Source organism: Pygocentrus nattereri, chromosome 20, assembly GCF_015220715.1.
Source record: "Pygocentrus nattereri isolate fPygNat1 chromosome 20, fPygNat1.pri, whole genome shotgun sequence".
NCBI lineage: Eukaryota > Metazoa > Chordata > Actinopteri > Characiformes > Serrasalmidae > Pygocentrus > Pygocentrus nattereri.
Window position 1 is genome coordinate 3,266,999 of NC_051230.1, and position 24,155 is coordinate 3,291,153.

A 24,155-nucleotide genomic window follows, 5' to 3' on the forward strand; every position below is an offset into this window, starting at 1 on the left:
TAGACAGACAGACAGACAGTCAGACAGACAAATATATAAATAGACAGATAGACAGAGATAGATAGATAGACAGAGATAGATAGATAGAGACAGACAGACAGATAAAGAGACAGACAGAGACAGATAAAGACAGACAGACAGACAGACAGACAGACAGACAGACAGAGAGACAGATAGATAAAGACAGACAGATAGACAGAGATAGAGAGATAGATAGATAGACAGACAGAGATAGATAGAGAGATAGATAGACAGACAAAGACAGATAGAGAGATAGATAGAGACAGACAGACAGACAGATAGATAGATAAAGAGACAGAGACAGACAGACAGATAGACAGACAGATAGACAGAGATAGATAGAGACAGACAGATAGATAGATAGATAGATAGATAGACAGACAGACAGACAGACAAAGAGACAGACAGACAGACAGATAAAGAGACAGACAGACAGATAGATAAAGAGACAGACAGACAGACAGACAGACAGATAGACAGAGATAGATAGAGACAGACAGATAGATAGATAGATAGATAGATAGATAGATAGACAGACAGACAGACAGACAAAGAGACAGACAGACAGACAGATAAAGAGACAGACAGACAGATAGATAAAGAGACAGACAGACAGACAGACAGGTGGCGTTTTGAACTAAATTTCAACCTAGTTTATTAACTAGCGTACTTGACAGGTTTACCAACTACGACAGCAGCCACGTTTACACGCAGCTGATAATCCGTTAATAATCCGACTAATAGCTCAATCGGAATAGAATACGTCCATCTAAACACCTCAAATCAGAATAGACTAATCCGACTGAGGCCAATCGGAATACAACTTCTATCCAATTGACCGAGGTGCGTAATCCTGTAAATAATCCGTTAAACAGAAGAATAATATCCGTGTAAACACCTGTATCCGATCACATTCCCTATCGGAAGGTGCAAGTACGTGTTGCGCATGTGCGGCGCGTCACAGCGAAAGGTTTATAGCGTTCATCACAGCGGAGCAGAAACGGGTCTGCAGAGGAGACGAGGTTCATACTCTGAGCTTTAAAAGACGGCGGCGGGGCGGACGGCCAGCTGTGCCTCAGAGCACGACGTCTTCCTTTATAAGCGCGTGTGAAGGACGTTTTTCTGAGCCTGACGTCAGTTTAAAAACACGAGCGCGCCGACTGGACACTCATCTCACGCCGACTGGACCTCACGTGATGCTCGCTGGCATGGTAACGTTTACTCTCAGTGCTAGTAAACGTCGCACTGTCACGCAATAGTCGCACTGCATCGCTCAAGTAAGTCACACTATTCTGTAATAAGAAAAACAGAACTATTAAAACTACTTTAAGAAAAAAAGACGAGGCATTTTGAGAAAAAAAAAGTCTTACAACATTAAAGTGGCAGCACCTCCTCGTGTTAAATGAGGGGCGTTCACCCTTAAAGAAACACTCAGCCTCCCTGCCTCTCCTGCACATCAGCACCAGCCTGGTATTAATATAAGAACCGGCTGAAACGGCTGAGCAGGAAACCGTGTTTATCTAGAATAAAGAGCCAGACGGACTCGGAGGAAACCGTCTGTGGTTGCAGGAGATCTAAATGATCCAGAAAGAAGTTTTTCTCAAAATATTACGACTTTTCTGTCTCGGAGCGTCTCAGAGAAACTCGAACATGGATCTGTACAGCAGAGTTGATCACTGTAATGATCTTCTTACTGGAAGTCCTTTACAACTTGGACAAAATGCAACAGCACCCAGGCAAAAACAACAGAGCGATCACATCACTCCCGCATCAAAAGAGCTGCACTGGCCGCCTGAATCGCTCAGGATAGATTTTAAAGCTCTAAATGTAACGTCACAGAGCGTCTGTCTGTTTACGGTCTTAGATCTGCAGATTCTGACCTTCAGTATAACACGGAAATCATGGAGACTCGTTCGGTTCTTCTGCTTCTAAGCTGTGGAGTTTTATTAGGCAGTCGAGCTCAGAGCTCACCTTTAACACCTAAAAATGAATCTTCAGCTCAGCGTTTAATTAAAACGCTACATCTCTTGGTGTTCATCTTCTAATTTCATCTCTCATTTTCTTATGATTAATTAATAATTAACACTTAGAATTTCTTGTATAACTGTTTTATCCCCTGTTTGTAGAGCACTTTGAGCTGCCACCGGCATGAAAAGTGCGATATCAATAAATATAATCATTATTTGTGTCTATATTTTGTTGTGTATATTTAATATATTCAAATGAGTTTTTGTTTTATATTTTACTTTATTTATTTACTGTCTGTAGAGTGATTAGCTGAGCCTCACCACAAGCATTTCAGTGCATAAGCATCCGGACATGTTGTGCAAATACTAAATAAACTTGAAACTTAAATAATAAAATAATAGTGATGCAGAGCATTTGAGGGACTGTGGAACTTGCAGGCACTTGCAAGGCACGGCATCAGGCACTTAATAATAATAATAATAATAATAATAATAATAATAATGATGAGACCCTTATTAGTCCCACAACGGGGAAATTCCACCTCCCCATTTAACCCATCTGTGAAGTGAAACACCACATACACACTAGTGAGCACACACACACTAGGGGGCAGTGAGCACACTTGCCCGGAGCGGTGGGCAGCCCAATCCGCAGCACCCGGGGGGCAGTTGGGGGTTAGGTGTCTTGCTCAAGGACACCTCAGTCATGTGCTGTCGGCTCTGGGGATCAAACCGGCGACCTTCCGGTCACAAGGCTGGATCCCTGACCTCCAGCCCACGACTGCCCCAGTGCCACTTGATTGGATAAACTCAAATAACCAAACCAATCATTAAGAAGCAGATGTCAAGTTTTATCATAATTTTTAGGTATTTTTACTGTGATGTGTCAACATAATGATAATCAGGATCATATTAAATTGTGAAAATATGCTTTTCTGAGCGCACTGTGGACATCTTCAGTACTTAAAGAACAGACTAACTACACGTTTCATTAAAGTAGGAGCAAAATTAAGCCCGTTTAATTGGTTTTAGGGCAGCGCAGTTTGAAAAATGTGTATTAAACCAGAAGTTTCAGGTTTGATTATTATATAATTATAGTAGTTTTTATATGTGGCGATTATTTTTTCTGTTCTAAATGATCAAATATCAGAATCTAAATATCGTGACGCACGTTGTGTATCAGGAAAATGTCAAAGCATTGTGATTTTTTTTTTGTTGTTGTATCCAATTCCACCCACCAGTTAGGACACCTCCAATAGCACAATACAATCAGCCCTAGGAGGCTGCTACGCCCGCTACGTCAGCCAACAGACGCCTGTGCTGACCGGCATCGCGCAGAGCGAGGGGGGGAGATGCGGAGCCATCCTGCCCACCCAGAGAGAGTGAGGCCAATTGTGCCCTCTTGGACTCCTGGGCATGGATGACTAGCATCACCGGGAATGTCGTGAAGAGAGGGCCAGTGCTTGGATGGTTACGCCACTCGGGAACCATACTGTGATTTTCTATCTGGCCCAAGCCTAAATGAGCTTTTCCAATCAAACGGTGGCAAACGTGACCGTGCTTACGTGGGTATTTGGGAGGCGTAAATCAGGACTTTGAGCTCTAAATTACGCCAGATCAGCGCCAAGTAGCACTACAGCAGAGAACCGGAGCAGACTTACCGTTTTGGGAGGGATGTAGGATCCTGCTGTCACGCCTACGCCTCCACCGAGGTCAAAGAGGTCACCCAGACCCCCTCCGACAGCAGGGGCAGCGCCAAGACCTGCAGGCATGCCCACTGGTGCGCCCCCCAGACTCACACCCATCTGAGGACGAGATTTAAATCAGATCACACACAGGTGCTGCCGCAGTCACATTTCAGAAACACAACAATCCCTTAAATTGGAGCCTTTTATTTCTTGCTACTTGGACAGGAGACCCCAGTTTAATCTCGGAACAGACTGGCGTGGCTACTCGCTGCACCCTGGAAATGAGTGGAAAACATTTCATGTAGCTTTTATTCTATTTACTCTAACCATCAGTCTTCGCGTCTCAAGTGAAGGCAGCACGTTATCAGCAGTGCTGTTAGCCTGAAATTCACCGTCACTGTCCTACATCACCCCATAAAACCAAACTTCACGTAATTTTTTTAAAGTTTTAATGTTCTGAGTTGTATAATTGAGGAGGACAGCGCTTCCCATCTTCAGTTTAGCCACGGTGAACACAAGCAAACGCCAACACACCGTAAACCTTTCCCACAGAACGTGGCATACAATTTTACAGTAGGCGAATAGATGGTGGAGCGATCGTGGACAGGTGGTTTAGCTGTTCTTCGGTCACAGCTCTCAACTGAAAAGCCCAGTGGTGGTGACAGTTTGGGAATTTTGTGTAAGGAGCTGGAGAACTAAGTGCGGCGAGTGAGGACTAAAGAAGCCAACTCTGGACACCAAACCCGTCTTAGCTGATCTAACTGTGTACATCAGGCTCACTCACCGCAGGGCTCCCTCCGACGTCGCCACCGAGCTGCAGGGAGAAACAGAGGAAGAAGTGTTAGAGCAGCCGACGGAGAGTCAGTGGTCAGTTTGCTGCTTGGGGAGGGAGCCGGGGAGGGATGGACCACAGCGGGAGTGCGACAGCGCGGGGAGGCGTGAAATATGGTCATCTGTAAAAGCGCTGAGGGTTTTTATTGATGGAGTGAGAGTGGATTATGCGGCGTTAGGAAAACTGAAGATATGCTGTCAGTGAAGCTGGCTGGGTTCATCTATACAACAAAAACAAACTACAGAAAACAAAAATCCTAAAAAAGATTTAAAACAACCTTAAAACAAACGTTCTAACGGAGAACATGACTGCCAATTAATATAAACTCCACAAAGCAGGATTTAGTTATTTAGGTATTCAGAGAGCTCAAGCCCACGCAGACGCCTGTCCAGCATACTCTGAAAAAGATGGTTCTGCAAGGGTTCTTTAGTAAAGAAATGGGTTCTATATAGAACCAGGAACACTCAACAAGTGCTTTCAATAATTAAAGGGTGCTCTGAATCACGGAAGGGCTCTTCAGACTGATACAGAATGTTCTGCTGATGGTTCTATAAAGAACCTTTTCAAAAATGGCTCTATATAGCACCCAAAAGGGTTCTTCTATTGTTACGACAGATATCGTTACGCTTTTGGGTGCTATATAGAACTCTCTTAAGCACATTTACTGATACAAAGAAACCTTTAAACATGCAAATGGTTCTCTGAGAGTTCATGGCTCTATACAGAACCATTTTCTTTACTAAAGAACCCTTGAAGAGCCATCTTTTGAAAAGAGTGTAGGAGAGGAGCTTAGTTGTGTTCCTATTTGAAAAGCCCCACTTTGGCTTAAAGGGCTGATATCATGGAAAACTAAGCAAAAACAGGCCGCTTTGATTTCACTTTTTCTGTGATGTCACAAAAACAAACTCATTTACATATGTCCACCTAATCGGCCTACAGCAGTTTAGCACCGCCCATTCAACGCTAAGGTTAAAAGGAGTGTTTCAGCTTTGATCTAATCAGAACAGAGCTCATTTGCATATGCCAGACTAGCGACAAAGAGGGGTTGGAATATGAATTAGAACCGTTTTTGGTTCAAAAGCACACAAGCAGAACTCAATAAAAATAAATAAATCCAAGAAAAACAGGATATGAGCCCTTTAATTTATCCAGGTAACAGGCTACATTCACAGTAAAAGCTGGAAAGCTCAAATCGGATTTTATGCTTAGATCTGATTTCTGTGACATAGCGGTTCGCACTCGTGTAGGTAAGTGACAGAAATTCGATCGAGGACCACATATGAAATATGTGGCTCATTTGTGTCCACACAGCCCTGAAAACATCAGATCTGAGTAACATTAGGGCAAAAAATCGGATTTCTGTCACTTTAACCCGGTAATGTGAACACAGCCCGAGTCACATTAGGGCAAAAAATCTGATTTCTGTCACTTTAACCCGGTAATGTGAACGCAGCCCGAGTCACATTAGGGCAAAAAATTGGATTTCTGTCACTTTAACCTGGTAATGTGAACACAGCCCGAGTCACATTAGGGCAAAAAATCGGATTTCTGTCACTTTAACCTGGTAATGTGAACACAGCCCGAGTCACATTAGGGCAAAAATCGGATTTCTGTCACTTTAACCCGGTAATGTGAACACAGCCTGATAATCCTGCTTTGTGATTTAATCCCCAGGAAACAGGATTCTCTGTTGAAGTATCAGTAAACATCCACACTGATCTGAGATCAGTCTCTCCAGTTAAGAGCAGGACTAGGTTGGGAATCTGCTTCTAACTAAACCAAGTCCACTAAGAAGCCTGCACAGACCTCTCTCTCGCTACACTCGGGTGGCTGAGGAGACTGCACCTCCGTCCTGTAGTGGGAGGCCGACTGATGGGGTGTTGACAAAAGCAATGAAGAAGAAGAGAGATGGAATGAGTGGAATGAGGAGAAAGACGGCATTCGAAAAGCTTTGGCTGTTAACCGTGTGGAGGTGACGCGACGAAACGACAAGCTGAATTTCCTTGCAACTCCAGTCGTAAATCACTTTCTTGTGTTTCATCAATTACACACAGCAATTCAATAACAATTTAAAAATAGATTAGAACTGATCACCTCTATGGATCTACAGTGAATCTGCATGACATTGCATTCTCTTACTGCTCTCTCAGTCTTTTTCTTTAACCACAGTGGTTTTATATGTATCTGTGCTTTTTAAAGGCTTTTTAAACCCGTTTCTAATAAAGAATGTTTGTTATTGTTAAATCGGCCGTAAGTTTTTTGAAATTCTCAATTCACTGTTAAAACTAGGGATGAATATTCTGATCAATATTCTGATCATAGGTTGTGGCCATGCATTAAGATCTCATTGCCATGCCTTTCCAAGTTGTGGCCAGGCATTCGGATCTCGTTCCCATGCCTTACTAAGTTGCGGCCATGCAGTAGGATCTCGTTCCCACGCCTTACTAAGTTGTGGCCAGGCATTAGGATCTCGTTCACATCCCCACGCTCACTAAATCATGGCCACAGCTTAATTATCTTGTTCCCATGCCTTACTAAGTCATGGCCACGCATTATCTATTATTTATACAGGATGTTTTCCAATAAACGGCACGTGTACCTCAGATAGAGGTACAGAATACTTGTGATAGTTGTGACTTCAGCAGGAGCGGCTTTGTTTGGGCATGAACTGAGTCATTAATGAAGCCAAACGGCTGTGAAACCAACGCAAAGCCACTACAGTAAAGCTAAGCATGTCGTCTGTTAGCCTAATGAAGTGTGGAGTAGATGTGCTGGTGTTTGTCGCCTATTCTCCGCAGTTCATTACCGTTTCAGATTCATCTCCCATCTGCAGGTGGAGAGGAGAGAGAAAGAGACAAAGAAGAACACAAAGAAAAGACAAGAGTCAAAAGTCGAGCAGAAGAACGGGGAGAAGTCAAGGTGGGGAGCAAGGATTATGCAGAACCATCTGTGAGCTTCCGGAGAAGAACATACAGCTGAGTCAGTGGGAAAACAAAGCCTGGAACTGGATTTCTGATCTGGGAGCGGTTGGCATGATCATTGTAAATGTTACACTTTCGTATTATTCCCAGGCTCCATCTGTTCTTGAACATTTTACAAGGCAAAAAATATATTTTGTTAAAAGTAAAATCTTAAAGTCATGAAGCAGAAATCCTAATGTATTTTTTTCTATCCATACTGTGAAGCAAAGGATTACAAGTAGTATTATTATTACTAGTATCAGAGTGCACCAACTGCAACACAGTGCAAATGTTTTATAATCAGGCAACACTGCCTCTAGAACGATCAAACTTTATAGGTCATTTTTCAGAGCCAGTTTCCATTTATTTGTGTTTAGTATATTTAGAAAAAATTAAAACGTTAAAAAAATAAATTTTTAAAACAGGCCATATTTAGTTTGGTTCCTGATGATAGAAAGGCAGCAGGAACTCAAATAACCAACCAGAATCTCTGAGGAACGTTTCCAACACCTTGTTGAAAGTCTGACACGAAGAATTAAAGCAGTCCTGAAGGCAAAAGGGGGTCCAACCTTTTACTAGCAAGGGGTCCCTAATAAAGTGACCGGTGAGTGTATACTAGAAAATCAAAAAATAACGATACAGATGATTTCAGTTGACAAGATGTCATTGCAAGTGCCTTTTTAGTCAGTTGAGTAGTTTTATGTGAATCAAATATTGTGTGAGGCTCAGGTTGAACTTAATGCTTTAACGCAGCACCTCTGATATGATACACTGATGATACCATCAGTGATGAGCACTGTAGACCTACCAGGCTGTCCAGCCCTCCACCCAGCAGGTCCATCGCCCCCATTTGCATCGAGGAGGGCACAGGAGGGACGTTGCTGGTGGGTGGAGCCAAGTCTAGGTTCAGCAGGTCACCTAGGAGATCACCCTGGGATGGAATGACAGCAGGTGGAGCATCCGAGACTGCACTCACTGCCTGGCCAACATCTGGGCTTTCAGCACTCTCACCGCTGAAGAGAGAGTAAAATGAAGAGTTAAATCAAACCAAATACTACATAAATCACACAAAAGCTCCGTCCACATCAATAAACCACTCAATATATTAATTAAAATGCTAGTTTTCACCGCTCTGACCCAACCAAGTCACACACTGCATGTCCAGAGGTTTGTAGACACCAACGTTTCTTCTGAAATGAAGGGTATTAATAGTGAATTTACCCCCCCTTAAATGGTGACTGAGGCATGGGACAATTCGAACAAGAAGCTGGCAAAGGAGAATCTGAATTCACCCCACCGACTTCTCAGTTTGACAGATTCTTGCTGCATATTAAACGTATCTAAACCATCTGGAGCGATTATGAATGCAAATAAAATCATTCGCCTCCAAATTATCGACGTTCGTCTTAAATCTCTCTTTGCCTTTTTGTTAGATACTAGCTGGGTGAGATCCTTGTCTGTGTTGCTATGGTGATCAGCAGTCTGGGCTGATCTTCAGTTACACATTAACTCCAGCGTTTAAGGCCATTTACTGTTCAAATGGTTTTAGAATGATCAGTTTTTATTTTACTGCTAAAACAATTTATTTTATTTTTAAATAAAAATCGAATTCTGTTGCGGACCCGATGCAGGACAGTAAAAGAACTGCCCCCCATCCAAGACGATTCCATTTCACAATAATAGCAGTTTCCACAAACTGACTTGTGGCAGAGGTGGTGTCCTATGACACTGCCACGTTTAAAGTCAGTGAGCTTTTCAGTACGACCCATTCCACTGCTAACGCTGGTCTACGGAGATCACATATACTCACATATACACCCGTTAGCCTTGAGTGTGGCTGAAACACCTGAACCCAATCGCTAGAAGGGGTGTCCATATACTTTTGGCCATGGTGTACAAGACAAGAGTGTTAAAAATCATGCAAGACTCACGAGCCGGCACGAGCTGGTAGCCGCTTGTGCTGGACTCCCCGGCCGCCCTCCACGAAGGCGCTGGGTGGCTTGTGGTAGACTGAGGCCAGCGTGCCGATGTGGCAGATCAGCTCGTCCAGCAGGGTGGGCTCAATCAGGTCCGTCTCCTCTGAGATCAGCGGCTTCTCAGCCAGAACCACCTCCTTAGCAGCCACCGGGTCGGTGGAGAGCAGACGCCAGTAGATATAGCCGCGGTCCCGCAGGTCAGGGTTATCCGAATCCTGGATTTTTGAAAAGGAGAATATTGCATTCGAGATTCAGTAAAAATGACAACACTTTTTTTTTCTTTACAGTTTTGGTAAAAGTTTACTTTGAATGTTGATTAATAAACTATATAAATTAAATCTGTGAAATATCAGTGAAGTAGCAGTAGTGCAGCATCTGAATACACCGAGGTAAATATCTTGATGTACTGTTTATACGTTATTTACATTAAGAAATAGATGAAGTAAAATGATACATGAAGATAAACTTTATATTTTACTTCCATTAACATAAACTAACCTTACCCAATATCTAACCCCTCACCCTGGCCCTAATCCCAACCCTTACCTTAATCTCAACCCAAAACCTAATCTCTAACCCTCACCCTGGCCCTAATCCTAATCTCTAACCCCTCACACCCTGGCCCTAATCCCAACCCTTACCTTAATCTCAACCCAAAACCTAATCTCTAACCCTCACCCTGGCCCTAATCCTAATCTCTAACCCCTCACACCCTGGCCCTAATCCCAACCCTTACCTTAATCTCAACCCAAAACCTAATCTCTAACCCTCACCCTGGCCCTAATCCTAATCTCTAACCCCTCACACCCTGGCCCTAATCCCAACCCTTACCTTAATCTCAACCCAAAACCTAATCTCTAATCCCTCACCCTGGCCCTAATCCTAACCCTTACCTTAATCTCAACCCAAAACCTAATCTCTAATCCCTCACCCTGGCCCTAATCGTTACCTTAATCTCAACCCAAAACCTAATCTCTAACCCTCACCCTAATCCTAATCTCTAATCCCACACCCTGGCCCTAACCCTTACCTTAATCTCAACCAGGGTGAGGGGTTAGAGATTAGGTTTTGGGTTGAGTTTAAGGTTGAGATTAAGGTAACGATTAGGGCCAGGGTGAGGGATTAGAGATTAGGTTTTGGGTTGAGTTTAAGGTAAGGGTTAGGGCCAGGGTGAGGGATTAGAGATTAGGTTTTGGGTTGAGTTTAAGGTAAGGGTTAGGATTAGGGCCAGGGTGAGGGGTTAGAGATTTGGGGTTAGAGTTAGAGGGGTTAGAGTTTTGGGTTGAGTTTAAGGTAAGGGTTAGGATTAGGGCCAGGGTGAGGGATTAGAGATTAGGTTTTGGGTTGAGTTTAAGGTAAGGGTTAGGGCCAGGGTGAGGGATTAGAGATTAGGTTTTGGGTTGAGATTAAGGTAAGGGTTAGGGCCAGGTTGTGGGATTAGAGATTAGGATTAGGGCCAGGGTGAGGGATTAGAGATTAGGTTTTGGGTTGAGATTAAGGTAAGGGTTAGGATTAGGGCCAGGGTGAGGGATTAGAGATTAGGATTAGGGTGAGGGTTAGAGATTAGGATTAGGGCCAGGGTGAGGGTTAGAGATTAGGTTTTGGGTTGAGATTAAGGTAAGGGTTAGGGCCAGGGTGAGGGATTAGAGATTAGGTTTTGGGTTGAGTTTAAGGTAAGGGTTAGGATTAGGGCCAGGGTGAGGGGTTAGAGATTTGGGGTTAGAGTTAGAGGGGTTAGAGTTTTGGGTTGAGTTTAAGGTAAGGGTTAGGATTAGGGCCAGGGTGAGGGATTAGAGATTAGGTTTTGGGTTGAGTTTAAGGTAAGGGTTAGGGCCAGGGTGAGGGATTAGAGATTAGGTTTTGGGTTGAGATTAAGGTAAGGGTTAGGGCCAGGTTGTGGGATTAGAGATTAGGATTAGGGCCAGGGTGAGGGATTAGAGATTAGGTTTTGGGTTGAGATTAAGGTAAGGGTTAGGATTAGGGCCAGGGTGAGGGATTAGAGATTAGGTTTTGGGTTGAGATTAAGGTAAGGGTTAGGGCCAGGGTGAGGGGTTAGAGATTAGGTTTTGGGTTGAGATTAAGGTAAGGGTTAGGGCTAGGGTGTGGGATTAGAGATTAGGATTAGGGTGAGGGTTAGAGATTAGGATTAGGGCCAGGGTGAGGGTTAGAGATTAGGTTTTGGGTTGAGATTAAGGTAAGGGTTAGGATTAGGGCCAGGGTGAGGGATTAGAGATTAGGTTTTGGGTTGAGATTAAGGTAAGGGTTAGGGCCAGGGTGAGGGGTTAGAGATTAGGTTTTGGGTTGAGATTAAGGTAAGGGTTAGGGCTAGGGTGTGGGATTAGAGATTAGGATTAGGGTGAGGGTTAGAGATTAGGATTAGGGCCAGGGTGAGGGTTAGAGATTAGGTTTTGGGTTGAGTTTAAGGTAAGGGTTAGGGCCAGGGTGAGGGATTAGAGATTAGGTTTTGGGTTGAGTTTAAGGTAAGGGTTAGGATTAGGGCCAGGGTGAGGGGTTAGAGATTTGGGGTTAGAGTTAGAGGGGTTAGAGTTTTGGGTTGAGTTTAAGGTAAGGGTTAGGATTAGGGCCAGGGTGAGGGATTAGAGATTAGGTTTTGGGTTGAGTTTAAGGTAAGGGTTAGGGCCAGGGTGAGGGATTAGAGATTAGGTTTTGGGTTGAGATTAAGGTAAGGGTTAGGGCCAGGTTGTGGGATTAGAGATTAGGATTAGGGCCAGGGTGAGGGATTAGAGATTAGGTTTTGGGTTGAGATTAAGGTAAGGGTTAGGATTAGGGCCAGGGTGAGGGATTAGAGATTAGGTTTTGGGTTGAGATTAAGGTAAGGGTTAGGGCCAGGGTGAGGGGTTAGAGATTAGGTTTTGGGTTGAGATTAAGGTAAGGGTTAGGGCTAGGGTGTGGGATTAGAGATTAGGATTAGGGTGAGGGTTAGAGATTAGGATTAGGGCCAGGGTGAGGGTTAGAGATTAGGTTTTGGGTTGAGTTTAAGGTAAGGGTTAGGGCCAGGGTGAGGGATTAGAGATTAGGTTTTGGGTTGAGTTTAAGGTAAGGGTTAGGATTAGGGCCAGGGTGAGGGGTTAGAGATTAGGTTTTGGGTTGAGTTTAAGGTAAGGGTTAGGATTAGGGCCAGGGTGAGGGATTAGAGATTAGGTTTTGGGTTGAGTTTAAGGTAAGGGTTAGGATTAGGGCCAGGGTGAGGGATTAGAGATTAGGTTTTGGGTTGAGTTTAAGGTAAGGGTTAGGATTAGGGCCAGGGTGAGGGATTAGAGATTAGGTTTTGGGTTGAGATTAAGGTAAGGGTTAGGGCCAGGTTGTGGGATTAGAGATTAGGATTAGGGCCAGGGTGAGGGATTAGAGATTAGGTTTTGGGTTGAGATTAAGGTAAGGGTTAGGATTAGGGCCAGGGTGAGGGATTAGAGATTAGGTTTTGGGTTGAGATTAAGGTAAGGGTTAGGGCCAGGGTGAGGGATTAGAGATTAGGTTTTGGGTTGAGATTAAGGTAAGGGTTAGGGCCAGGGTGTGGGATTAGAGATTAGGATTAGGGTGAGGGTTAGAGATTAGGATTAGGGCCAGGGTGAGGGTTAGAGATTAGGTTTTGGGTTGAGTTTAAGGTAAGGGTTAGGGCCAGGGTGAGGGATTAGAGATTAGGTTTCTAACCCTTACCTTAAACTCAACCCAAAACCTAATCTCTAACCCTCACCCTGGCCCTAATCCTGACCCTAACCGTAACGTAAGCCTAACCGAGTGAAGCTCCTGATACAGGACGGCGTCAGTGTGTCTGTATCAGCTCGTTGAGGATGCTGGTCTGTATTAAAGCAGTTACGCGTTCAGCTCCTCTCAGGTCAGCTGTGTGTGTTTGACTAATGTCTCTGACAGCACAGAGCAAAGGCACAGGGCACTCTCCTCTAAATAATGCAAGACCATTCCAGTTTACAGATGCTGCAATAAAAGCCAGAGCCAAAGACAGGGCAAGAGCGAATCAGACGCTGAGGGCCATAACGTGGGCTCCGGAGCTGAAATGAGAGTTTTTTTTAATTCTGACAGAATCCTGGCATGCAGAGCGGCCGCTGGCACTCGCTCTCAAAGTTAATAACAGCACTCGCTCAAAGCCTCCCTGACCAGCACAGAGCAGCACATCCACTCCAACGCTCTTACACTTACACAGTTCAACGGTTATACCATCAGCAGGTGTGCAGTCCGGTCGTCCTGGCCTTCTGCATCAGAGAAGCCGTGAGTGAAACTGAATCCATTACAGTGAGAGGTGTCGGGCTGCGGACGTCGAATAAACCTTGCGTGATTTCGCTCTAAAGTGGTTCACATTGGATGGTAACCAGTTCTGACCACCTCTCAAGAACCGAGTCACAACTTGTGCTGTTAATGAATAATCTTTGACTCTAATGCTGCTCACATGGAGCCCCGAGTGAACTGATGGACTTAGAACCCGGTTCTGTTTAAACTGAGGGGCTGGAGACTTATGTTCTTATCTAGAACCAGGCTGGTCAGCTGGCTAACAGGATAAAAGAGCCAACAGCCTAAACAGCTCCATCATTAACATCACAGGCCTGAATTAAAGCCCTGACGGTGTGATTTACTGTAAAACTGCAGTAGAAACGTCTAAAAATGTCACTGAGCGACTTTCACACTTCAAATGTTTGTGTTTCAGTCAGAAGTCGCATCAAACCCAGGCTGAGTCCCAAACGGCTCCGTACTCCCTAAACAGCGTTCTAGCTATGAAAGTTTAGAGGTTCTAGCCTCTCCAGCCAAACCGTGCATCATGTATCGAGTGTGGACGTGTCTGAGACCCAAATCACTGCTTCTTAGCTGTGTTCTGCTCTGTTGGGCTGTAGGAACCAGTATTTAAACTCGTACGTAGGGCACTAGGTAGGGAGCAGGGAGCCGTTTGAGACTCAGGCCCCAGCGTGAGAAGCTGCTGGATTGGCTCTGAATAAGACTAGTGGTGGTAATTTGGTGACCAAAAAGTACTTAAAGCAAAAGTTTCTGCATTAAAAACAGTGCTCTGTTATCATATGTTCATTATTATACAACAACAAAAAAAAAAAACTTATTTATTTTTATTTTATTAATTATTATTATTTATATATATACACACACACACACACACACACACACACACACACACACACATATATATATAATTTTTTAAATTAATTTTTATTTTATATTTATTATTTTTAAAATGTGTTTGTATATATATATATATATATATATATATATATATACATACATACATACATACATACATACATACACACACACACACACACACGTAAATAAATAAATAAAAATAATCATGAACTGACCACAATATATAGTGATGGGCGACTGCACATTGGTCAATGGTTGCTTGGAATTTCTTGGCGGAATACTTTTGTCTATTATTATTATTATTATTATTAGTAAATTATTATCTGAAAACTATGTATTTTATCATAGTTTGCATTGGCCGGTGTTTTATCAAAGAAAGTTGTGTGAGGCTGCGCGTTACTGTGATTTTATCACAGGGACGATGCGAAGCGGACTGGCTTACTGCTTTATTAAAGCACTAGAGATGGCAGGTTATGAAACTTTCCCCATCAAGACACACGGGCATTAAAAAAGAATGAATCCCATGCATGCGTAGTACTGTAAAACAGCTTTATATTTGTCTAACTGCCGAATAAGCGATATATATATATACTACATTGTTATATATATATACTACGTTATATATATATATATACACACTACATATATATTACACATGCACCACAGAAGCACGTCGCTGTTTTAATGCAGTGCCGTCTGACGGTCATTCAGTTGCGGTTTTTGGCCTTGCGCTTTATGCACACATTTCATCGAATTCCCTGAATCTGAAGATGTTCTCATCACCATAGAGGGTAAAATACATAAACCCATACAACCACCTCTTGAGGAACAGTTGGTTTATTCATGAATGCATTTGTCTAAGTGGTTTGTCAAAGAACTCGGCTCATGAGGACTTGTTCTACCAAGCTTGACCGCACCTCTTTTTTCAAGATGTTGTCCGAACATTTCACAACAACTTCAGCCTTAAACTGCCTTTAAATGGTTCCAGACTTCCACAGCGATGAAATTGTGTGTAAAAATGTGTCTATTTCACCTTGATTGGGCATTACGACGATATTTTATCATTATCATACATATAATACAGTTACCTCCACTACATCTGCAGCAAAAAATGCCTGTAAACACGCCCAAATCAATAGAGGTCAACTGATTGCGACCCGGTCAGGAAAACAAGCTCCTCCGGTGAGAAAACTGCCCCATTTGAACTTGAAAATGCAAAAGGTACTACTTCAAATTAGAGTTTCGCAGCAGCTGGTGCAAGAAAAATGCTTCTCCAGGCTGTTGTTTAACTGCCAGGTACTGAGACTGATTCAGATGTTGGTGTGTAGCTGAATGCCCAAAGCTCTCCAACCCAATATCCTCCAACATTTGTCACCGTTCTCAAACCATTGACAAAGCACAGGCAGGAAAGCAGCCCAAACCAGTTCCTTGGTTCTGTCTGACAGAATACGAACACACTGCGGTTAAACTCTCCAGCTCGCACTCTTCGCTCCTCTGACTCACACCTGCTCCAAGGTCCTCCCTCTAAGCTGCGCTCTATTGGTGACGGGGCATTCGGTGCTGCTGGCCCCAAAGCTGTGGAAGCTCTGAGGTGCCTGTTTGACCCTGGCTGTGTTCAAAGCAGGTCTTACAACCCACCTTTTCCACGCGGCTTTGGGGTGAACCAGTATGGTGATTTTCGTAAATTGTGTGTATTGCTTCCATATATTTCTATGCTACTTTATAAACAGTGTCCTTGGGTGTCTTGAAAGGTGCTTATCAAATAAAAGTGTATTATTATTACTGCAAATGTGAAATCTTGGAAGGTAAAAGGGTCTTAAATGTGGACAATGTGTAATATTTCACATTATGATGTTGCTGTATGATTGCTAAAAGACAAGTCAAGCTATTTTGAACATTTAGACATATTTGAACACGTCACATTAAGATTAAGTGACCCTTATTAGTCTCACAACGGGGAAATTTCACCTCCGCAAGTGAAACACCACATACACACACACACACACACACACACACACACACACACACACACACACGTGGGCAGTGAGCACACTTGCCCGGTGGGCAGCCCAATCCGCAGCACCCGGGGAGCAGTTGGGGGTTAGGAGTCTTGCTCAAGGACACCTCAGTCATGTGCTGTCGGCACTGGGGATCAAATCATGCCTATGACTTAGTAAAGCATGGGAACGAGATCCTAATGCGTGGACATGACTTAGTAAGCTGATCTCATTCCCATGCCTTACTAAGTCATGGCGACGACTTAGTAAAGCATGGGAACGAGATCCTAATGCGTGGACATGACTTAGTAAGCTGATCTCATTCCCATGCCTTACTAAGTCATGGCGACGACTTAGTAAAGCATGGGAACGAGATCCTAATGCGTGGACATGACTTAGTAAGCTGTGATCTCATTCCCACGCCTTACTAAGTTGTAGCCATGCATGAGGATTTCGTTTCCATGCATTAATAAGACGTGGCCACGCGTTATTTTTATTAATACAGGATGTCACCAGCGGAGCTCCGTATTATCCCGACATTTCTCCTCACTTAGCAAAACTAAGCCAATCCAGTAAGGAGCTGGATCCACACCATGATCTATCCTCTTTCCAACAAAAGTGGAACGGTTTCTAGTAAAATGTCTAACATTTGGTTTTCTTACGAGGCTCAAATCAGCTTCTCGTTCAAATTTTCCCGTTCCACCTTAAACGGTGCCTGAGGCGCCAGAATGCAACTACTTGCACCATTTAAGGTGTTATGGGACAATTCAAACAAGAAGCTGGCGAATGAGAAGCGACTTCCGCCTCACGACTTCCGCCTCACGACTTCCGCCTCACGACTTCCGCCTCACGACTTCCGCCTCACGACTTCCGCCTCACGACTTCCGCCTCTGTCAGTTTCTTGTTGCAGATTAAACGTATCAGGAAACCAGCTGGAGTGACTATAAACACTAATCAGTCCATTCGTCTCCAGATTATCGATGTCCGTCTTAAATCTCTCTCTTTACTGTTTCATAGCTACTAGCTGGGCGAGACTGTTGTCTGTGTTGCTATGGTGACCAGCCGTCTGCGCTGGTCTTCAGGGTTAAAGGGTGAATCAGCAGTTCTACATTAACTACAGCGTTTAAGACCATTTACTGTTAAACTGTGTTGAAGGACCAGCAGAGCTTTATTTTACTGTAGAGGAGGATTATTTTATTATTACCTACTAGTCTGATTCGGCCGTGGAGCCGCAAGAGGGCAGTAAAAGAGCTGCATGTTGCTGACCCCTGGGGTAGACAAATAGGCTCTTTAAGAAGATGGTTTTGCACTGTGGAGCTCAGTATGTTCAGATTTTAAGACACATTTCCACAGCTGAAGAAAAAGGTCTCACTCTCTAAACAGAAGACGCAGGCAAACGCAGCACAAAGCGAGGGGTGCTTCATCCTACATGGCCGTAATTAGCAGGAAAGGCTTGTTCCTCACACGCACACGCAAACCCGGACAGCAATTCCGCTGATGAATGTGAGAAACTCGGACTAATCGATCCTGCAGGGAGTCACGGCACAGTTCTCAATGACTTCACTGCAGCTGGTCACTTTAATGAACATGCACTGAGCACTTTCTGAGTAATTCCACTGCAAATACCCCATCAAGATACACCGGCAGTAAAAAAAAAAAATAAATAAATAAAATGACAAAGATCCATCACTAGTGTGTGTGTAGTCTCACCTGTGTGGCCAGGCTCAGCACCTGCTGAACGAGCTCCTGGGTCTCTGTAGGCTTCTTCAGGAACAGCTTCACTATGGCAGTCAGCAGCTGCAGCTGCACCTGCAGAGCACAGGTGAGCAGAGGGGTTTGTGAACAGAGAGGTTGGGCAAATAAAATAAAAAAAACAAACATTAACTAACCAGCCTTGCTGGGTGACCAGGGTCAATCCCATTTCATCCCTCGCCCCTACCCCTGAGGCCTACCCCTCCGTTTTTTTGCAGGCTCCTATCTAGAGTAAGCGGTTAATGATGAGGATGAGGATGATGATGGTTACCTAAGAGCATGTAAAGAGCATTGTTGATCGTATAAATGACTAAATCTGACTTTCCGCAGTTATTAGATTATTAAGTGCATGTAAAACACTCAACGTGAAGCCCACCGTACAGGCTAGAGGAGAGCTTTTCGGCCGCAGTGCGTGTTGCCCCCCCCAGACAACAATGAAAAGAAATGTACACAGGAGAGCTTGAAGGTGTTGTCTGACCACCGCCTCAATACGTTTCTCTCTGCTCAGGTTCTGCTTTCCCCGCTCCGACGCACCTCACTCATCCTTGCTGTAAAGCACAGGAGGCCTCTGGGACTGAAGAGTAGGAGCAGGGCTTCTGTAGTAGCTACACTGATGCACCATCAAACCCCAAATCACTTCAGATCCAATCTCCGCTACCAGTCAGAACCTCAGAATTAAACTCGGAGAGGCGAGCAGGCCGACACTATTGCAGTCTAAATCAAAAGCAGACCGCAGAGTGTTTACAACAGAGAAAATAAGGAGCGAGAGATGAAGGAGAGCAAGCATGTGTGTTAAACTGGAAATGTAGGTATTGTGATATAAACCGAGTCCGTTCTACAGTTTCTCATTAGGCTGAATGAATAACCGACTCTAAATGTAGGTATTGTGATATAAACCGAGTCCGTTCTACAGTTTCTCATTAGGCTGAATGAATAACCGACTCTAAATGTAGGTATTGTGATATAAACCGAGTCCGTTCTACAGTTTCTCATTAGGCTGAATGAATAACCGGCTCTAAATGTAGGTATTGTGATATAAACCGAGTCTGTTCTACAGTTTCTCATTAGACTGAATGAATAACCGGCTCTAAATGTAGGTATTGTGATATAAACCGAGTCCGTTCTACAGTTTCTCATTAGACTGAATGAATAACCGGCTCTAAATGTAGGTATTGTGATATAAACCGAGTCCGTTCTACAGTTTCTCATTAGACTGAATGAATAACCGCCTCTAAATGTAGGTATTGTGATATAAACCGAGTCCGTTCTACAGTTTCTCATTAGGCTGAATGAATAACCGACTCTAAATGTAGGTATTGTGATATAAACCGAGTCCGTTCTACAGTTTCTCATTAGACTGAATGAATAACCGCCTCTAAATGTAGGTATTGTGATATAAACCGAGTCCGTTCTACAGTTTCTCATTAGACTGAATGAATAACCGACTCTAAATGTAGATATTGTGATATAAACCGAGTCCGTTCTACAGTTTCTCATTAGACTGAATGAATAACCGACTCTAAATGTAGGTATTGTGATATAAACCGAGTCCGTTCTACAGTTTCTCATTAGGCTGAATGAATAACCGACTCTAAATGTAGGTATTGTGATATAAACCGAGTCCGTTCTACAGTTTCTCATTAGACTGAATGAATAACCGGCTCTAAATGTAGGTATTGTGATATAAACCGAGTCCGTTCTACAGTTTCTCATTAGGCTGAATGAATAACCGACTCTAAATGTAGGTATTGTGATATAAACCGAGTCCGTTCTACAGTTTCTCATTAGACTGAATGAATAACCGACTCTAAATGTAGGTATTGTGATATAAACCGAGTCCGTTCTACAGTTTCTCATTAGACTGAATGAATAACCGACTCTAAATGTAGGTATTGTGATATAAACCGAGTCCGTTCTACAGTTTCTCATTAGACTGAATGAATAACCGGCTCTAAATGTAGGTATTGTGATATAAACCGAGTCCGTTCTACAGTTTCTCATTAGACTGAATGAATAACCGACTCTAAATGTAGGTATTGTGATATAAACCGAGTCCGTTCTACAGTTTCTCGTTAGACTGAATGAATAACCGGCTCTAAATGTAGGTATTGTGATATAAACCGAGTCCGTTCTACAGTTTCTCGTTAGACTGAATGAATAACCGGCTCTAAATGTAGGTATTGTGATATAAACCGAGTCCGTTCTACAGTTTCTCATTAGACTGAATGAATAACCGACTCTAAATGTAGGTATTGTGATATAAACCGAGTCCGTTCTACAGTTTCTCATTAGGCTGAATGAATAACCGACTCTAAATGTAGGTATTGTGATATAAACCGAGTCCGTTCTACAGTTTCTCATTAGGCTGAATGAATAACCGACTCTAAATGTAGGTATTGTGATATAAACCGAGTCCGTTCTACAGTTTCTCATTAGGCTGAATGAATAACCGACTCTAAATGTAGGTATTGTGATATAAACCGAGTCCGTTCTACAGTTTCTCATTAGACTGAATGAGTAACCGACTCTAAATGTAGGTATTGTGATATAAACCGAGTCCGTTCTACAGTTTCTCATTAGACTGAATGAATAACCGACTCTAAATGTAGGTATTGTGATATAAACCGAGTCCGTTCTACAGTTTCTCATTAGACTGAATGAGTAACCGACTCTAAATGTAGGTATTGTGATATAAACCGAGTCCGTTCTACAGTTTCTCATTAGGCTGAATGAATAACCGACTCTAAATGTAGGTATTGTGATATAAACCGAGTCCGTTCTACAGTTTCTCATTAGGCTGAATGAATAACCGACTCTAAATGTAGGTATTGTGATATAAACCGAGTCCGTTCTACAGTTTCTCATTAGACTGAATGAATAACCGGCTCTAAATGTAGGTATTGTGATATAAACCGAGTCCGTTCTACAGTTTCTCATTAGACTGAATGAATAACCGGCTCTAAATGTAGGTATTGTGATATAAACCGAGTCCGTTCTACAGTTTCTCATTAGACTGAATGAATAACCGACTCTAAATGTAGGTATTGTGATATAAACCGAGTCCGTTCTACAGTTTCTCATTAGGCTGAATGAATAACCGGCTCTAAATGTAGGTATTGTGATATAAACCGAGTCCGTTCTACAGTTTCTCATTAGACTGAATGAATAACCGGCTCTAAATGTAGGTATTGTGATATAAACCGAGTCTGTTCTACAGTTTCTCATTAGACTGAATGAATAACCGACTCTAAATGTAGGTATTGTGATATAAACCGAGTCTGTTCTACAGTTTCTCATTAGGCTGAATGAATAACCGACTCTAAATGTAGGTATTGTGATATAAACCGAGTCTGTTCTACAGTTTCTCATTAGGCTGAATGAATAACCGACTCTAAATGTAGGTATTGTGATATAAACCGAGTCTGTTCTACAGTTTCTCATTAGGCTGAATGAATAACCGACTCTAAATGTAGGTATTGTGATATAAACCGAGTCCGTTCTACAGTTTCTCATTAGGCTGAATGAATAACCGACTCTAAATGTAGGTATTGTGATATAAACCGAGTCTGTTCTACAGTTTCTCATTAGGCTGAATGAATAAGTTTATATTACCTGTGTGCTCTCGTCGTGGAATCCCTCCAGGAAGCTCTCCAGCAGTTCGTCTGCATTATCAATTCTCTCTGCATACTCTCCCACAATCCAGATCATGGCTGCGCGGGCCTCCGGCTCATCAAGAGAGTCCAGATTCTCACAGAGGGTGGCTATCACGCTCTCGTACCTGGAAACAGACACATTCATGCATTTTTTAGTTAAAAAGCCAATTTAAAAAAAAAAAGAAAAGAAAGAAAGCAGTGAAAAGTAAATTCTGTGACCGGTCGCATTGAAATGGTGCATCAGTCCATTACAGATCAGCTCGAGCTCAGAGAAGTCGACATGTTTGTGGATGTTGTTGACCATTAGCTCTGGCCACGCAAGCTGATTGGTTGAGAAGCGTTCTAACTTTGAATTCAGAACCATCAGCCAACTGTGTTTTGCACACGGTGGAATTAGACCTTTGCATTTAACCCGTCCGTGCAGTGAAACACCCACATGCGCACTAGTGAACACACACACTAGGGGGCAGTGAGCACACTTGCCCAGAGCGGTGGGCAGCCCTGTCCACAGCACCCAGGGAGCAGTTGGGGGTTAGGTGTCTTGCTCAAGGGCACTTCAGTCAGGGACTGTCAGCCGAGGGGATCGAACCGGCGACCTTCCGGTCACAGGGCTGGTTCCCTGACCTCCAGCCCACGACTGCCTCTAAACCCGCGCCGTTATGGCCAAATAACGCTGAGGCGCTCTGACAGCTGCAGGAGACGCTCAAGCCATTTGAATGTTTTTACTTCTTACTTTGTCCCAAACAGAAAACGGATGCTTTTAAGATCACATCTGACCGACTGCCGATTTGGTCGGACTCTGAAGACGAGACGACAGTTTGGGAATTTAGTGTAATCACCACCAGCTTTTCAGTTGGCAGCTGTGCCAGAAAAACAGCTAAACAACCTGTAATTTGAATTCCTTTCATCACGTCGGCGAAGGTCGAGTGTTTCTCTGACGGCTCTCCTGACGGAGGCAGGCGGCACCCTGGATTAAAAAGGCTGGCACCTTGACTACAAACCACACTGTACTGTATCTGACATTCCGTCTTCTGCCTGGCCCGCAGTACAGGACTCTATAATTCCTAACCAATATTGAAAACGTGACATCCCACACAACAGATTCCACTCATTTTCATCTTAATTTGTCCTTTAGTCATCAAAGCCCCGCCCTCCCACTACCAGATTAACCCAGAACAGCCCTGCTTTCACGCCGGCAGCGACGTGACAGCTGGAGGTCATTTATTTTCAATGAGAGCTGCCGGTTTTCCGGCCACAGGAGGCAGGGCAAACGTCGGCAATGCAAAGTGGGCCGAGTCAGTAACGTAGCCGAGTTGAGTGGTGGGTAACTTCATGCAAATAAGGAGTGAAGCAACGTGGCGACTCCCAACAGGACACAGGGATTGAATAAAAATAAGCACACAAGCGATTTTCTCACCAGGATTCTTATTTTTAGCGGGAATGCATCCGATTGGCGCAGTCAGTGAAATCATGGCAAACGACGGTCCTTTGGAGTTCAGACACTCACAAGCAATAAGCCACCAGCGGTTTGGGCGAGACGTGGCTGAAAGTTGCTGCCAGTGTGAACGCGGGGTTAGAAAGTGGAAATTTCTTGGACACAACATTCTCACTTTATCTCCCTCATGGATTTCTCATTTCTGCTAATCATTCGACATTCCGCAACGGAGCAATTAACCGGCTTCTGATTATGTTTATCGACCTAAAACAATTTCCTGGTAGACATCTGCTGCGTAATAAAATGAGAGATGAACAAACATCTCATCTGAGCTGAATGATCATGCCACAGCATCCATTTGCTCAGACACTCTAAAAGCTTCTGAGCTTACCGGATGCTGTAGATCCCATCTCTCTCTCCCTCTTTCTCCTGATAAAGTGTTAATGAAAGGAAGTGAATCTTCCTGCCATAAAAAAAAACAAAAAACACCTGCAGCGCTATCGGATAACGACCAGTCAGAAACGGCAGGGGGGTGTGGGGCGTTATGCAAATTAAACAAACGCTCATCAACTATCAGGGCTTCCACTACGTTAGTGTTTAACTGCCTTCTCTGCCTGGCATAGCGTCGCGTTCCTTACAGAGGCTGGATGTAACACGAAGCACTTCCCTGCTGGCCTACAGTAAAACTACGGCTGAACGATTTGGGAAAAATATCAAAAAACCTTCAGATTTTTCTGACTAACACTGCAACTGTGA

The 24,155-nt window shown here is 43.5% G+C and overlaps 1 protein-coding gene across 6 annotated transcripts in view; it reads right to left on the reverse strand.

Moving 5' to 3' along the window:
* The window catches only part of ap1b1 (adaptor related protein complex 1 subunit beta 1), a 72,022-nt gene that overhangs the window by 24,576 nt on the left and 23,291 nt on the right, over positions 1 to 24,155 (reverse strand). For 3 of the 6 annotated variants that reach the window (XM_037531702.1, XM_037531699.1, XM_037531701.1), the window contains exons 11-18: positions 21,924 to 22,089; positions 18,270 to 18,368; positions 9,400 to 9,659; positions 8,277 to 8,481; positions 7,315 to 7,335; positions 6,315 to 6,377; positions 4,461 to 4,490; positions 3,650 to 3,793 (exon numbers count right to left, since the gene is read on the reverse strand). In XM_037531702.1, the coding sequence (XP_037387599.1) occupies positions 3,650 to 3,793; positions 4,461 to 4,490; positions 6,315 to 6,377; positions 7,315 to 7,335; positions 8,277 to 8,481; positions 9,400 to 9,659; positions 18,270 to 18,368; positions 21,924 to 22,089 (988 nt within the window). The remainder of the gene's footprint in view (positions 1 to 3,649; positions 3,794 to 4,460; positions 4,491 to 6,314; positions 6,378 to 7,314; positions 7,336 to 8,276; positions 8,482 to 9,399; positions 9,660 to 18,269; positions 18,369 to 21,923; positions 22,090 to 24,155) is intronic. The other 3 variants (XM_037531704.1, XM_037531705.1, XM_037531703.1) reach the window with 2 other exon arrangements.